The sequence below is a fragment of the Cyprinodon tularosa genome, unplaced genomic scaffold (genome assembly GCF_016077235.1).
Source record: "Cyprinodon tularosa strain WSP-4 unplaced genomic scaffold, ASM1607723v1 ctg259, whole genome shotgun sequence".
NCBI classification, from domain to species: Eukaryota; Metazoa; Chordata; class Actinopteri; order Cyprinodontiformes; family Cyprinodontidae; genus Cyprinodon; species Cyprinodon tularosa.
In genome coordinates this window covers 267,113-284,395 of record NW_024038958.1, presented here as the reverse complement: position 1 = coordinate 284,395, position 17,283 = coordinate 267,113, and the positions used below count along the sequence as shown (strand labels likewise).

At 38.7% G+C, this 17,283-nt stretch overlaps 1 protein-coding gene across 1 annotated transcript in view; it reads left to right on the top strand.

Annotated features, from left to right (window-relative positions):
* cers1 (ceramide synthase 1) overlaps positions 1–11,868 on the top strand; it is a 31,987-nt gene extending 20,119 nt beyond the window's left edge. Inside the window, exons 2-7 of the mRNA XM_038288597.1 lie at positions 2,599–2,758; positions 6,878–7,058; positions 7,134–7,295; positions 7,415–7,562; positions 7,648–7,811; positions 10,087–11,868. Of these exons, the coding sequence (XP_038144525.1) occupies positions 2,599–2,758; positions 6,878–7,058; positions 7,134–7,295; positions 7,415–7,562; positions 7,648–7,811; positions 10,087–10,129 (858 nt within the window). The 3' untranslated portion in view covers positions 10,130–11,868. The remainder of the gene's footprint in view (positions 1–2,598; positions 2,759–6,877; positions 7,059–7,133; positions 7,296–7,414; positions 7,563–7,647; positions 7,812–10,086) is intronic.
* Positions 11,869–17,283: the final 5,415 nt, after the last annotated feature.

The window sequence follows — 17,283 nt, the reverse complement described above, 5'->3', positions numbered from 1 at the left end:
TAGAGGCTTTGCTGTTGCGTCATAGAAGGCATAGAGGAAAGAAAAAAAATTAGCGATGAGGCAGGAAGACAGAGGAAGGGGATGACGATAGCATGATACCGCTAGTAATCAAGTCTCTGCACAAATATATCAGACGACTGTGAGGCCAAAAGAAAAGCACCAGTTTGATTTCTGCTTGTAGAACAAATAATAATCATGGCCATGTTTCCATTCACTGCTTCTCCCTCCCATTACAAGCCATGCACAGCTGGAAATGTGAGCATTTAAAACAATAATGACTGTCCTGTAGTCTTTTTTTCCAAATAAAATTGTGTATAGTCCTTTAAGCTCTGGCTATAAACAAACAGACTTTCTGGAGTATATAGTGCAGTGCAAATTCAAAACAACTGTTGCATGTGCCCTGTGCATTTACCTTCTTTTCAAACAAAGTTTGGTGTTTAGGGCCCTTGTAGAAAATGTTTTCTTGTCCTGTATCATCCATTCAGCACCTTTTAGACTGTAAAACGATTTACTGGAAGCTTTCCCTCTTTACGTTTGAATGCAAACTAAATATTATGTGGTTATCAGGACAAAGCATAAAAAAATAGGACTCTATTTAGGCAGGAAACTGACAAGGGAAGTTATTTCACACTAAAAAAGGCAATATTACACAAATCAAAGTCTAAATTTGTTTCAAAATCTTTTGGAGGATACTTCTTTTTGCTTAGATATTTTTTCACATTTTGGTTATGCTGCATTCTTTTTAAAGCTATGATGAAAACCATGTTGATTCAAACTAAGTTGTGTTCCTGTTGAATGGAGGTAGATAATGCAGGTTCAGAGAGTTAAAAAAAGCCTCCCATCATTTTGCATATTCAGGTCAACAGCATAGACAGAGGCTGAATGATCTGCTGTTCTTAGCTTCTCTTCCTTCACCTCATAAGGTGTAAGCAGTAAGAACACCATCAACAGTAGGAAATGAACTCTGGGCTGCTGTTCTGTATCTGGACACATCATGAATGTGATGGAAACACACATGAATGTCGCTGGTGAAATCAGGACTTCAGCCTTCAAGAAAAGAACTACAAAAAACAAAAGTTACATACATTCAACAAATGGTCTCTGACATAAAGCCCAAAACATGTAATGGTGTGTACAATTGCATGTGGTACTTAAGGGAGAGGGAAGAAATATAGTTTTTCCCTGGGGTGGGCTGTGTCTATAGGTCCTGTCATGCAAAGGATTGTGGGAATCTATATAGGAACATGGGTAGGTCCCTATGCTAAATGAACCATTTATGGCATACTGCTTCCTCTTCCTACGTCCTTTCTTACTGTCAGCACTATTGTGGCAGCACTTATCATAGCGACTGCTGACATACTTTGGTTTAAGTGTCCTGATTGATTTCCCCGATTTTGATGGAGCCACAGACTAAAATCGCTCTGCTTTCCTGTAAACAGGATGAAGGAAAATTTTACTCTTCGAAGCTAGATTAAGTCACCTCTGATGATGAAAGATGGAAAACCTAAATTATTAGCAACTTGGTTAGCTTAGTGACCATGGTAACCACAATTACTTATACAAACTAGCAGGATTGAAATGATTGATCTTATTAATCATGCCCATTCAATTATTGAAATAATCATCAACACATTTATTTATCAGACAATCCTTAACTGGAATGACTCTAAAGTCGTTCCAGAGCAACCCACTGAGAGCAGTGATTCAGGATCAGAAAAAAAAACCCATAAATATAGGACCCAAACCTTCTTTTTCTGGTAAAATGCTTGAAAACTTCTCAAGATTTACCTTTACCTGGTCCAGATTCTGTAAAAATAATCTAATAAACTCTGTTTGTAATTTGATTATTAAGCAACCAATTGAAAAAATTGTTAACAGATTAATTGATTTGCAAAATAATCCATAATTGAAGCTTTTGACATTTTAAACATTAGAACAAACTGTTCTCTAATTCAGTCTATTTATGAGTGGCAGCCATTTTGGATTCTAACTGAGTTGTCTGCGATTCAACGTCTAGATACATCTGAATTGAAAAAGGTCAAATTCAGTTTTCCAAGCTCAAACAAAAGATGCCAAGAAACGGCAGACCTTCCCAGAGTTAATGCTGTGGCGCAGTAGTAAAATATAGATTTATGAAGACATGGATGAATAGTTTTTTTATTTTCTGAGGTGCTGATTCAGCTTTCAGGCCACTCTGAAGACTGCTGTGCTGTTGATAGATAAATTTCAAAATGCTTAGTCATGTCATGGACTTTCTCATCCTATCTATTTAAAACAGAATAGGTTAGATGAGAGGAAAAGCACTTAGTTTTCTAAAAATGTAAGTATTTTTATAAACACAAGAACATGTTAAACATTTTTAACTGTCTTATAAGAAAAGATGCATGTATTAAGAAAATTAAGCATTTTAATGTTTACAAAGTAGTTAGAAGACTCTGGATTGGACTGTTTGTAAGGATTTCTTTTTATTTATAAAATCATTAAACCTGCCATTTCTAAAAGGCCTCCTACGATTTCCTCTGGTTTTAGAAGCCGGTACAACAACTCAGAGGGTGTCAATTATCTAAATTCTCTCTTTTCTCTGCTCTGTCCTTGCAGCCTCTTGCACAGTGGTGCAGGCTGCTGCCCAAAGATGCTGCCAAGATGCCAGAGAGTGCGTGGAAGCTGGTCTTCTACACCATGTCGTGGTCCTACAGCACCTACCTGCTCTTCTTCTCCTCCTACTCCTTCTTCCATGACCCACCCTCTGTCTTCTACAGTAAGGAATGATGTCACTTTATTCAGCATCTTTGTGCTTTGTTTTTATATTAATGTACTGGAGGGGATCCAGTTAAGGTACCAGTAATTGGAATTGACAGGAAATAATAAGTTGAGGTTCTCTTTTACTCAAACAATTCAATTCAATTTAGTTAATTTATATAGCGCCAATTCACAACAAATGTCATCTAAAGGCACTGATAAAGAAAAACTGATAAAGAAAAAAGGGGGCCCCATGTCCTCCAACAGTCTAACCCTATAGTAGCATAACTATAAAGATAGCACTGGATAACCTGAGCATGTAATGATGCAAAACCTCAGTGACACATGCAGACACATTGTAAGGCTCAGTCAACTCTTTATTAACAGAATATGTTCATTTAAAACTATTTACTGTTAGACACATTAGGTTTCATGCAGTGCATCATTTAAAACAGAAGATTTTTATGATTGTACCTTAATAGAAACCAGTGTCAATACATCTATAAGTGTTCTGCTAATGGACAATGGAGATGCCCCAGACTTCACATATATTCCACTCATGTCTTTTACGACCCCTTAGCCTCTTCTATTAGACACTGAGGTGTCAGCACTACTCCAGGGGGAAGGGAGGGGGGCTCACAACAGCCGATGGTATAAGAATTAATTTTGAAACAGCATTGAGAACCCACACTGTTTGAGGTTATAACCTCAACACGTTACAACCTCAAACAGTGGTGAATTTTATTGGGATGGTCCAATCAACACTAGCACGTCATTACAAAAAGAATTGGGACACTTGCAGAAAAAAAAAAAAAAAAGTGTGGAACTCATTTGAATTTGGCCAGCTTGTTTTTAACCTTCTAAAGTAAATTTAGTTCTGGACTTGCATCTTTGCTATGTAGCTCTGACTAACACGAAATGTTCTTACTCACTATCCAGATATTCAGTTATGATCAATGGAAAAATAAACCTTTCTTGCATTTTACTCAAGTGAATTACCATTTGTTTCTCTGTTACATACTCTTCTGAGATGGATGAAAAAGGAAAAAAGTTAAACAGTTTAAAAACTTCTGCAGGGCACTATTTCTGTATCCAGAATGAAAGGTGGGAAGAGCTGCAGCTTTTGTGCCTCCATGCTTCTTCTTGGCTGCTTTTCAGCTTGGATCCATCTCTCGAGTCTCTCCTCAATGTTTAATGATAGAAGCGCTAATCAATAAACAAAACACGAAGCCTGAAACCCCATCCCAGTGGAGACAAACCTCGCTCAGACATCAGAGGAGAATTTCCGTCTAACATCCAATCTGCTTTTAGACTCTAGCCAGTCTCAGAATGCATTTAGGCTGGTTTTCAACTGAAAGACTCCCTAATGCTGCTTCCTCTCATCCATGGTCCAACTTAACATAAAGATGTGACAAACTGATCATATGTTAGAGATGCTTCTACATCTAAATTAAGATAACAGTCTTTAACATATATGAATTTAAGGCAATTTTTAAGCAAAAGCTTCAGGAGAAAATAGTATCCAACAGGATAAATTATTTGCAAACTTTCTGCTTTCTCACCTTATGATTAAACATATTTAGTGGGTGAAGAGCAGGAACAATTAACCCTGTGTTTCTCTCCAGTTATATCCTCACTGCACTGTTCCACCAAATTTCATATTCTATCTCCCCTTATATCATTGTGATATAAGTCCTCTCCCCCAGATCTAAATGAAGATTTTTCTTTAATCATTGTTTCATTATTTCCAGTTTTAAATAATTTTAATAAGTAGATGATTTATTTAGTCCTTTCATCACCTTCTCATATAACTTATACACTATTCAGGTGTTACTTAGTAACACAAATGCAATATCTTTGCTTCTTAAAAATAGAGCTCTTCTGTTGCTCAAAATATTTTCTGGTGTCTGTTTAAACTTGGGTTTTATTTTTTCCACATTCATATTATTATTGATTAATTTGTTTATTATTTACTTATCATTTTAGGGGACAATACACATTCCTGACCCTGTGCTTGATTGTAGACTGAACAAAAATAATGAATCAAGATTGTAGAGATGGGCGCTATAGTTTATAAATCTTTACTCATATCCGATTAATCATTTTTTAAAGTTTTTTTTTGCCCTTAATTTTCATTAAAAAACTTTCATAACCTAGCTTTGATTTTTGATATCAGTCAGCCCTTCTAGGAGGTGATCTTAACTTTAAGAGCATCAAAATATAATCATGTTTGTTATAAAACATGCTTGTAAAATGAACATATTCCAGAACAAACAATGAAAGTATGCACACACTAAATGTTTGCAGCAGGTGATATTAAAAGGTTAGAGAATTTATTGAGGACACATCTTAGAAGAAAAAGGGATTTACTGAACCATCTGAGCTATGGAAGCCAAAAGAGTCCGTAAAAAAAAAAGAAAAAAAAAAAAAGGATCTTTATAAACAGAAAAGTTGATTAATCATCCTGCCCTATAGGATAATGATAAAAAAAGTCAAAACCACTGAATTTTTACCAGCCGCATGAAGTTAAAAAGATTTAATTTCATTCCACTATTTCCTAGTTGTAAACAGATTTCTCTGTATTAGCCTGTAGATAATGTCCAAATGATTGTGCTGTTTTTTTTTTATCTGCATTTTATGCAACATCTTTGACATATTTTTTTATAGAACTTCTCGCCTTTTTTTCTCTCTGACCCAAATGTGCCTGAAAAGCATAAAACTGCAAATACCTTTATTATAGGTCATGTCTGCCCTCTGTTGAGCCATGCATTGAGTTGTGTCATGTTGCTGCCACCTGCAGGCAGAAAATCATACAACGTATTTATTGTTCACCTTGAAAACATGTTTTAGTAAAAAAAAAAAATAACATGGTTGACTGACTATTTATAATAATCCAAATAAATGTTTAGATATTGTTTATGACAAACCCTGTAACCATTTTTGGCCATAGTTTTTTTTTGTATTTCTGAACCATCCTATAGACAATAAAAAAATGACATTTCTTAACACTGGGGCTGGGTAAAAAATCGATTCCTTTACATTTTTGCAAAATCAATGTCTAGGGAATGAGATCGATTAGTTTTATAGTGACGCACCTGACGTTCACATTCAAATGAGCAGGAAAGAGGCACTCAAGATCACTTCAAGCCAGACAGCTGCAAATATAGCAATAGGTTGACTAAAGACTAGGCTTGTCCCGATCCGATACGTGGATCGGATCGGGACGCCGATATTGGCAAAAAAATGTGTATCGGCAAAGCATGTAAAATGCCGATCCAGACTGCCGATCCAGTTTTTTAAAAAAAATCCGGTTTCGCCGATTGAAACGATCCATTCCACTATTTTGCGCCAGTGTTTCCCTGTTTTGCATTTTTTTTAAACTTACAGTAATACTTGCACCTTTACCTGTTTATGGTTTTACTGCTCACTGTGAAATTTCAGATTGCTATTCGTAATTTTGTCCAGTTTGTGTTTATCTCTTAATAAACAGGTAAGTTTGTTGTTACCAATCATTGTGTTTTATTCAATCTCACCTAATTTAGCTGGCTAGATGTTATCAAGAGTACTAAAACCCTTTTCAACATGAGTCTTACAACTAAGGCTAAATACTTTAACTTAAACTTAAATACATGCTCGGATAGGCTGGTATCGGCCAGTATCGGTATCGGATCGGAAATCCAAAAACAATATCGGTATCGGATCGGAAGTGCAAAAACCTGGATCGGGACATCTCTACTAAAGACATTAACAAATGGGGGCTGACCAGCAAACACCCTGTAGTTGTTACAGACAACGCTGCAAATATGGTTTGTGCAGGAAGATAATGCAACTCATGCATGTCTGCTGTGTGCCGGCTGTGTCACGTCTGCTTCCTGGAGTGAGGCTTCACATTTTCACTTTTCACAAACAACTTTGCACTTATGAGACAGTTTTGTTCAAACCTCAGGTTTAAACTCTCTATATTTTGATACACAGTTGAACCACTTTCATTATTGTAAAAACAGATCAACTCAAATTAATCGATTTAGAACTTTATTAATCAAAATCGAATTGATTCAGGAAATACCCAGCCCTACTTAACACATCCTTTATAATCTAACATTATTCCCTTATCTACTCCTCCCCTCTGTCTCTTCAGACTGGAAGAGTGGTATGACAGTGCCTACAGACATCGCCATAGCCTACCTGATCCAGGGCAGCTTCTACGGCCATTCCATCTACGCCACCGTCAACATGGACACATGGAGGAAGGACTCTGCCGTCATGGTGGTTCATCACATCATCACTCTGGCTCTAATTAGCTTCTCCTACGCCTTCAGGTGTGAAAACAAAACAGGAGAGAAGTAGAGGCCATGACATCAGTCCGTTTCTTTAACAAAATCTACATCTGTCAGGTACCACAACATAGGCATCCTGGTGTTATTCCTGCACGACATCAACGATGTCCTGCTGGAGTTTACCAAGCTTAACGTCTACCTGAAGTCCAGAGGAGGTGGTTATCATCTGATCAATGATGTGCTGTCCAACATGGGCTCCGCCAGCTTCAGCATCACTTGGTAAACGTCTGCTGAAATCTCTAACCTCTTTTCTAAATCTCGTAGTCACCGGATTTTCACTATATAGCGCCTTCAGAGCCGCATCATTATGTTCAGCTGGTCTCACCTCTTTTTTTCAGGTTCTGGTTCCGGCTCTACTGGTTCCCTCTAAAAGTGCTGTATGCGACGTGTGTATCCAGCATCCAGTCTGTCCCCAACATCCCCTTCTACTTCTTCTTCAATGCTCTGCTCTTCACCCTGCTGCTCATGAACATCTACTGGTTTCTGGTGAGCACGCTTAGAGACCATGTCGTCTAAAAGCCTCCACTTCAGACACTCCGTAGAAACTCTTTTTCTCCTCTGCTCTTTCCAGTTCATTGTGATTTTCGTGGTGAAGTTGCTGAAGGTAAAGGAGGTGAACGACGTCAGGGAGTACGAGGACGATGACGCTAGGAAGGCAGCAGAGGAACTACTGAAAGATCCCCAGGCAGAAAATAATGATAACGATGATGCTGGACATCATAACTTAGCTCAGAGGTGAGATGCATCTTTATTCTTTGTATTTTCTTTTGACTGTGATAGTTTAACTTTAGCTGCTATCCTTGATTCCTGTTTTGTTTAATTTGTTCAAACCATATAAAAAACACAAAACAAAAAAAACCCATCAAGAACTGTAAAAAGCAGGTCACATCTTTATTTCATCTACTGGGTATTCTGCTAGAAAGGGGTTTGAAATATCTATTTTAAATTCATCTTTTCATCTTGATATAAAACTCCCGGCATACTGAAGCCTGAGAGCTGAGAGTAACATTGACAGTGAGCAGCGAGGCGGCAGCAGTGGAAGTTTATCAGTGAAGCGTTCACCACATGCTTCGCCTTGGATTGCTCGTCAGAATATGCAAAGCAGTTCTGGTCATCCTGTTCTCATTTGAGGCCTGCAGCGTCATCTTGTCCGCACCTTCCTGGCGGGGCTCCATGTAATTTAACATCTTTGGCAATAGAGGCTATCTCTGCTGTGGCTGCAACCCAAAGGAACTGTAGAGTGCAACTGAAAGAGCCTCCTTGTCAATGAAAACAGCCATCTGATTGGATCTCTTGCAATGAAGAAATAAAAAGGAACTCTTATAGTTGGAATCACACTACACCTGTAAATTGTGTATATATTATAGTTGCTGAAAATTAAGGTAGCTGGGAGTTTTTCAGGGTGTTGTTTTATTGGATTATTTATTTCTAAAGCTCGTACCATTGCCCTCTGCTTGGTCGTGGTGGCGTTAGACTCCCAGACACTTTCCTCTTCCCAGACACCTCCTCCAGGTCCTCTGAGGGAGGCCAGAGGTTTTCTCAGGCAAGCTGAGAGACATACTTCCTACAGCATTGTCCCCTGGGCTTCCTCCCTGTGGAATGTTCCTAGAAAACCTGCCAAGGGAGCGGCAAGAGAGCATCCAAAACAGAAACATGCCTGAGCCACCTCAGCTGCCTCAGAGAAAGCTCATAGCAGCTGCTTGTATCCAGGATCTCATTCATTCATTCATGACCCAGATTTCATGACAATAAGTGAGGGTAGGAACGCATACCGACATTTTCTAAAGCTGTCAAAGAAAAGTCCAATCAGGTCAAACAATGTTAGGCATCAGAACCTTGATTGACTGATTGATCAGTAAAACCAAATTTTGTGTTTTGTATTTTTGTATGATTCCTACTAGCTGCATTTGCTGGCATGCTTTATGTTCTCCAGCATTTTGTACAGAAATCCCCCCCATATGCATCTTTTCATGCTTCTAAACAAAGTCCTGTGTTTCCATCTCTACAGTAAGACTGAAACTGTTGGTTTAGGTGCTGAAACCTCCAAGGGTCAATGGAACGATCCACTAACACAGAGAAATCGGTCTAGTCCAAGGCTTAGAATAAAGAAGAATAAAACTGAAGGAATTGAGCCAAAGTTCAGGAAAACATCTAGTTTGTATCTACTTTGAGATAAGTATTCCTTTAAGTAGCAAATATTTCCCTCGTATGGGAAACTGTTGTTATATCACATTATGTCTTAAAATGCAATGTCCAGTTATGTAGGTTAGCAACTAACCTGTAACCTCTGATGCCCTCAAACCAGCTGTTGAATAGTCAAAACAAAGAAAGGCATTAATTTGGATTTGTTTTTCTAATCAAAAATATGCAAATGACTTTAAGACTTCTGCTGGCAAGCTTGGATTAAAGCCCCATTCTTTGTCGTTTTTAACCAACCGAGGCCTTTAATCACACACCTCAAACATTATAGGATGTTTTTTATGACACTTTACTTAGTGCTTCTTTTAAAGCTGCAGTATGGCACAAGCCACTGTTATCATTTTGCAATAGTGCACTTTAAACTGCAAACTGCTGACTGAAACCAAAGTGTATCTGTTTTTATCTGGAAACCTGCCTTTAATCTCAGTGTTGACAGCATCATGCATCCCTATCATGGTAGCTTTTGACCTCTGCAGACTTGAAACCTTGATGTCTCTTCTTCAGATCCCTCCCTTTTGTTTTGAGCCCCAACAAAATCTAACTCCTAGATGTTATATTGTGATATAATCTTATTGCTCGGTCTTTCCTGGTGGTGCTTTTGATCTTCCTGGTGCAGAACAACATAATCATCTTCAGAAGGGGCCCAAAGAGCATATACAGATGTGATTACACCCTTATCTGACCAGCCTTGAACATGTCTGATATCCTTTGTACCAAATGTCTCCCATCTGCTAACTCCCACCTCCCCACCTTTCGTGCACAGTATTCTTACTCCCCACTCTCCTGTCTGTATTTCTCTTTTTTCTTGCAGAAAGCACGTACAGAACGGGGTTACCAAGGACAAGTATCTATAACAGGGCTCTCCACCAGTGCCATCATCTGGCTCTGGTCTGCACCCGCAGGCCCTCCTCGGACAGCAGTCGTTCAAAAAAGCGACCGAACGTGGAGAGCATAACAAACATGAAACAACAGGAGGAAACAAGAAAAGGGAGGGAAAGTTGGGTACAATCAGTTTTTGTTTAGTTTTTGTTTTAGAGCAATTTATTTTCGGTTTTATTTTATTAGAGCACTGTGAATGTCATTTCAGCTGACTTTCTGTCTTACTGTTGTCAACTTAATGTATGATATAGACCTAGTGGAAACGAGGCTTTTTAAGGGAGGAACAGGCTAGACCCGTTCTGATTTCTTCGAATATCCTTTGGGAACCAAGGGAACAAGCAACAGCCGGATCATGTTGGGGTTATTTGTTGATTCCTTCTCCCCTTCCTTTGACTTCCATCCATCTGGTCTGATTTAATATATGAGGATTATCATTGCTAATCCTTTATCTGCTTCCCAGCTTCCTGCATCCCTTTGTTTAAACTGAGAAGCAAGTGCATCATTTGCATGTTCCAGGATGTCAAGAGCGTACCTGCAGCTTTTAAAGCAACAGACATCCTTTACTTCATAACACTTATCTCGGTGACTTAAGATCCACATAAACTTTGAATATTGCTTAGATTCCTCTATGGAAAGTGCTGCTTTTCTTTATTTTTGTCGTTTTGTCTCTTTAGTGGCGTGGTAGCATCTGTTGCTGCACTGACATGAAGGCATACAAGCTTATTGCTGGTTTTAATGACAGCAAACAGCTAGAATTGATTGACTGGGTCTGCACATGTTATCCTAATTTAATTTGTTTGAAAGAGATTTTAAATCATGTTTATTGTCTCCAGGTGGCGAATGATGATGGAAAAGCCATCATGATTAAAAATCCAATATATGCACTCGCTCTAGTATTCAGGAATGCATGATGTCAGAATGATTTTGAAAACATGCAATGTGTTTTTCAAAAATCTCCTATCCTTCTGATCTTAACTTTAGAGCTGATTGCTACAGCTGATCCCAGAATTAGCTGAAAACTGAACGTACAAATCAGTGTTTTACATATTCTCCAAGCGGCACCTAAACGAGTCTTTTAGATAAATATGATCAAACATACATGGTAGGGAAAATAAGTATTGTCAGTGTTCTCAGTAAATGAACTTTTAATTGTGTTACTGACAAGTAATTCCCATTAATACAATTTTATAAAGCACTTTAAAGAGCCAGCACGGGACCTAGATAATACACAGTTAAAGGTATAGTGGAGGTTGTTCTCTTTCTGGGTGGATCATCAAAAAATGTATCCTCCCAATTGTCAATAATTCTGGTGATATGTTTACGTAAGGCCTTCCTACGTGCTCGTAGTGGTGACATAGGGGAAAAATAGCAAATCGTCTTTTGGAAAGTAAGCTTGTATAAGCGATGCAAACAGGAACCTTTAAAGAGCGTGCATGAGGAGAAATGGGCTCCAGCATGCTCTCACACACGTTTCGCACTCGGGAGCGGGTACAGGGTTGTGCATGTGCTTTTTTTTTCAAAGTCAAGAGGTCAAAAATTCACAAAAATCCTCCACTATACCTTTAAACAGCAGAGATTTAAAAAAAAGTAATAAATAACATTATTTTATGGACTGAGCAGTCCTCTGGTCATTTTGGGTGTGCAAAGCTTGAATGGCCAATTTAGAAAACACAAGAAAACAACTGTATATAAAAAAAACAACAAAACAAACAGCTCCAAAATCAACAAAAAAATTAAGGGTGCACTGATTGCAGTTTTCTGGCCTATCATTGATCTTTATTTTTCTTATATCTTAACACTTTCAGATGTCATTGACAGATTTTAGGATTTTTTAAAGGTAGATAAGATGAGATTGGTTTCCCATATACGTATCGTCCGACTGCAGATAACACAAAATTAAAGAATCAGAGCCAATCAACCAATGCAGACTGAAACAGCTGATATAAGAATGGCTTCAAACCAACTTCACAGGGTGTCAAATGCCAGGCTCAAAAATAGGATTTTAGGAATAGTAAGAGAAATTAGTGAACACAATGAGACATAAAATGCACAGAAATCCCACAAAAACAACAGAAATCTGTAATGATTTTAAAATGAAGGTCTGTAGCTATTGGTGCAAACTAATTCTGGTTGGTTTAGTCCTAATTAAAGGCCTTTTTTTAGCTGTTATTACCAAAGTACCAATAGTTCTCCTGATTACAGGAGAACTACTCCATACAAAGCATATCTTGAAGTTGAAATACCAAAACAGGCTTTTAATTAGACTTCAAGTATAAAATTTATTCACACATATAACATTTTAGCTACTTACTGATATAAGTATGATTTGTAAATGATTATGTTTGGATGTTCTTTTACGTTGTTGCTGACTTCTGGTGGGAATCGCCTGTAAGTAATCACATTAACAGTACAGGTGCTGGTCATAAAATTAGAATATCATGAAAAAGTAGATTGATTTCAGTAATTCCATTTAAAAAGTGAAACTTGTATATTATATTCATACATTACATACAAACTCATATATTTCAGATGTTTATTTTGTTTAATTTTGATGATTACAAATGACAACACATGAAAATCTCAAATTCATCATATCAGAAAATTAGAATATTGTGAAAAGGTTCAAAATTGATGGCCCCTGGTGCCACACTCTAATCAGCTAATTAACTCAAACCACCTGCAAAAGCCTTTAAATGGTCTTTCAGTCTAGTTCTATAGGCTACACAATCATGGGGAAGACTGCTGACTTGACAGTTGTCCAAAAGACGACCATCGACACCTTGCACAAGGAGGGCAAGACACAAAAGGTCATCGCTAAAGAGGCTGGCTGTTCACAGAGCTCAGTGTCCAAGCACATTAATAGAGAGGCGAAGGGAAGGAAAAGATGTGGTCGAAAAAAGTGTACAAGCAAGAGAGATAACCGCACCCTGGAGAGGATTGTGAAACAAAACCCATTCAAAAATGTGGGGGAGATTCACAAAGAGTGGACTGCAGCTGGAGTGAGTGCTTCAAGAACCACCACACACAGACGTATGAAAGACATGGGTTTCTGCTGTCGCATTCCTTGTGTCAAGCCACTCTTGAACCACAGACAGCGTCAGAAGCGTCTTGCCTGGGCTAAAGAGAAACAGGACTGGACTGCTGGTGAGTGGTCCAAAGTCATGTTCTCTGATGAAAGTAAATTTTGCATTTCCTTTGGAAATCAAGGTCCCAGAGTCTGGAGGAAAAGAAGAGAGGCACTTCATCCACGTTGCTTGAAGTCCAGTGTAAAGTTTCCACAGTCAGTGATGGTTTGGGGTGCCATGTCATCTGCTGGTGTTGGTCCATTGTGTTTTCTGAGGTCCAGGGTCAACGCAGCCACATACCAGGAAGTTTTAGAGCACTTCATGCTTCCTGCAGCTGACCAACTTTTTGGAGATGCAGATTTCATTTTCCAACAGGACTTGGCACCTGCACACAGTGCCAAAGCTACCAGTACCTGGTTGAAGGACCATGGTATCCCTGTTCTTAATTGGCCAGCAAACTCTCCTGACCTTAACCCCATAGAAAATCTATGGGGTATTGTGAAGAAGAAGATGCAATACACCAGACCCAACAATTCAGAAGAGCTAAAAGCCACTATTAGAGCAACCTGGGCTATCATAACACCTGAGCAGTGCCACAGACTGATCGACTCCATGCCACGCCGCATTGCTGCAGTAATACAGGCCAAAGGAGGCCCAACTAAATACTGAGTGCTGTACATGCTCATACTTTTCATATTCATACTTTTCAGTTGGCCAACATTTCTATAAATCCTTTGTTTTTATTGGTCTTCAGTAATATTCTAATTTTCTGATATGATGAATTTGAGATTTTCATTTGTTGTCATTTGTAATCATCAAAATTAAACAAAATAAACATCTGAAATATATGAGTTTGTATGTAATGTATGAATATAATATACAAGTTTCACTTTTTAAATGGAATTACTGAAATCAATCTACTTTTTCATGATATTCTAATTTTATGACCAGCACCTGTATATGCACTGTGATGATGCTGCTGCTGTGTTCAATACTCATTTTCCCAACTGTATAAGATGCACTTTCAACCAGATAAAATTGGATTTAAATTGTTATGTCAAAACATGAACTATAAATTGAAAACCTAGGACAAAGCTGATTTTTTTTTAAGGTGCCCGCTTGTTTACTGCATGTGTGTTGAAGAAAAAAAGGAATGTCTACCTTCTCGATCAAATTCCAGCTCTTGTTTGGAGGAACAGCATGCTTGTGCTGCCTGAGCAGGCCGCAGATGTTAGGGGTGGGGTGGACGGGTCCGTTCTCTTTTGTTTCTGTCTTCCATCGTCCTCAAATCAGTGTTTCAGGAAACAATCGAAGCTACCTTATAATTTGTCTTCATATGATGAATATCGTCGCTGTAGTTAATTTTTTTTTGTTGAATCGCTACTGTTTTTATCTGAGAGAATTGTTTGTATTCTAAATGTTATATATTTTTTTCCTGCTGATGTCAGTGACAGTCATGTTTATCAGGGGACCACTGCTCACCTTTATCATCTGTTCCTGTCTATCATGCTGATTTTACTGTAGTACATCTGAACTGCAAACACCTCAGTGTGTCCGCCATGTTCATCTTCCCGCTCAACTCTGATACTCTAATTTATTTTGTGTAATGACAGCGATGGTAGCTGTGAGTGTCCGTAACCTTGAATTCTGCGATGATCTGGATGATCCAGCACGGTTCGTCACACTACATCAGAGGGCTATGACAGGACGAACAACAAACTTTCTCTTAAAGAGGGCTCCACTTATCTAGATGAAGTTGTTTACATCTTGGTTTTCATCCCTATAAAGCCTCAGGGTTTGTTGGCTTTTGTGGACATTGTTAATCAGTAGGGTTTTAACCAAAATATTTTGAAAATCATTGTCCCCCTTTTTGAGGCTTTGAGACACTGACATTAGCAGCTGCTAGTCAGGATGTGCAAAAGCCTTAAAATAAAGCAGTCTTTTATTGTAAATGCTTTTTTAAATCAGAGGTAAAAAATGTATCCATTTAAATAAATGTTTGAACCAGAAATACCAGTCAAAAAGTTCAAAATTAGATTATTTCTCTTTATCAGAGTCCATAAAATGTTTAGTTTTTAAAGAACCCCTACTTCCCTGCACTAAAGATTCAGAATAAATCCTCCACGCTGCTTTATAGCAAATGTTTGGTGTTTTTCCCCAAAGTCACTGTTTGATTTATGCTACCAATGTTGAGTTGTGATTTACCCTAAGGTGCAATGTTAGTCTCATTTGGTCAAACTAGTTTGAATTAGTTTGTTAGTTTATTTTTCAACATGATCGGAAAATAAAGAAGTGAAAGAAACAGAAAAGTATAACAGAATCATCTATTCTATAGAGTTTTCCCACTTTATTAGAGCTCGATGATACACTATATTGCCAAAAGTATTTGCTCACCTGCCTTGACTCACATATGAGCTTAAGTGACATCCCGTTCCTAATCCATAGGGTTCAATATGACGTCGGTCCACCCTTTGCAGCTAGAACAGCTTCAACTCTTCTGGGAAGGCTGTCCACAAGGTTTAGGAGTGTGTTTATGGGAATTTTTGACCATTCTTCCAGAAGCGCATTTGTGAGGTCGCACACTGATGTTGGACGAGAAGGCCTGGCTCTCAGTCTCCGCTCTAATTCATCCCAAAGGTGTTCTATCGGGTTGAGGTCAGGACTCTGTGCAGGCCAGTCAAGTTCATCCACACCAGACTCTGTCATCCATGTCTTTATGGACCTTGCTTTGTGCACTGGTGCACAGTCATGTTGGAAGAGGAAGGGGCCAGCTCCAAACTGTTCCCACAAAGTTGGGAGCATGGAATTGTCCAAAATGTCTTGGTATGCTGAAGCATTCAGAGTTCCTTTCACTGGAACTAAGGGGCCAAGCCCAGCTCCTGAAAAACAACCCCACACCATAATCCCCCCTCCACCAAACTTTACACTTGGCACAATGCAGTCAGACAAGTACCGTTCTCCTGGCAACCGCCAAACCCAGACCCGTCCATCAGATTGCCAGATGGAGAAGCGCGATTCGTCACTCCAGAGAACGCGTCTCCACTGCTCTAGAGTCCAGTGGCGGCGTGCTTTACACCACCGCATCCGACGCTTTGCATTGCACTTGGTGATGTATGGCTTGGATGCAGCTGCTCGACCATGGAAACCCATTCCATGAAGCTCTCTGCGCACTGTTCTTGAGCTAATCTGAAGGCCACATGAAGTTTGGAGGTCTGTAGTGATTGACTCTGCAGAAAGTTGGCGACCTCTTCGCACTATGCGCGTCAGCATCCGCTGACCCCGCTCCGTCAGTTTACGTGGCCTACCACTTCGTGGCTGAGTTGCTGTCGTTCCCAAACACTTCCATTTTCTTATAATACAGCTGACAGTTGACTGTGGAATATTTAGGAGCGAGGAAATTTCACGACTGGATTTGTTGCACAGGTGGCATCCTATCACAGTTCCACGCTGGAATTCACTGAGCTCCTGAGAGCGACCCATTCTTTCACAAATGTTTGTAAAAACAGTCTGCATGCCTAGGTGCTTGAATTTATACACCTGTGGCCATGGAAGTGATTGGAACACCTGATTCCAATAATTTGGATGGGTGAGCAAATACTTTTGGCAATATAGTGTATGTTCCTAATGGGACCAACAAAAGTAAACATTTATTGAAACTTTGATCAGAACCTCACTCATCAGGCTTTAGTTTAGAGTCATATCCTGATATAACAGAAAAGTCTGATTTACCAACAACTACTCCCTAGAAACTTGAAATATCAATAATATACAAAAATACAGTATTATACAAGATTTTTTTCCCCACTGGAAAATAAAAGCTCTGAAATTAAACGTTGGACAATTTGAATATTTCCAGTGTAAGATTTTGTTGCTGCAGTGAAAGGTACATTTATTTTATGGCTTTCTATACATCTTTACAAGGGGGTGCTAATAAAGTGACCAGAAATGTAAATGATTAAAAAATCACAGCAGATGATTTAAAACAAAAGAAAAACAAATGTTAGCATTTCATTAAAACTGTAAAAATAAGAAAAAAATTAAATTACACATTAACCTGACCTTAA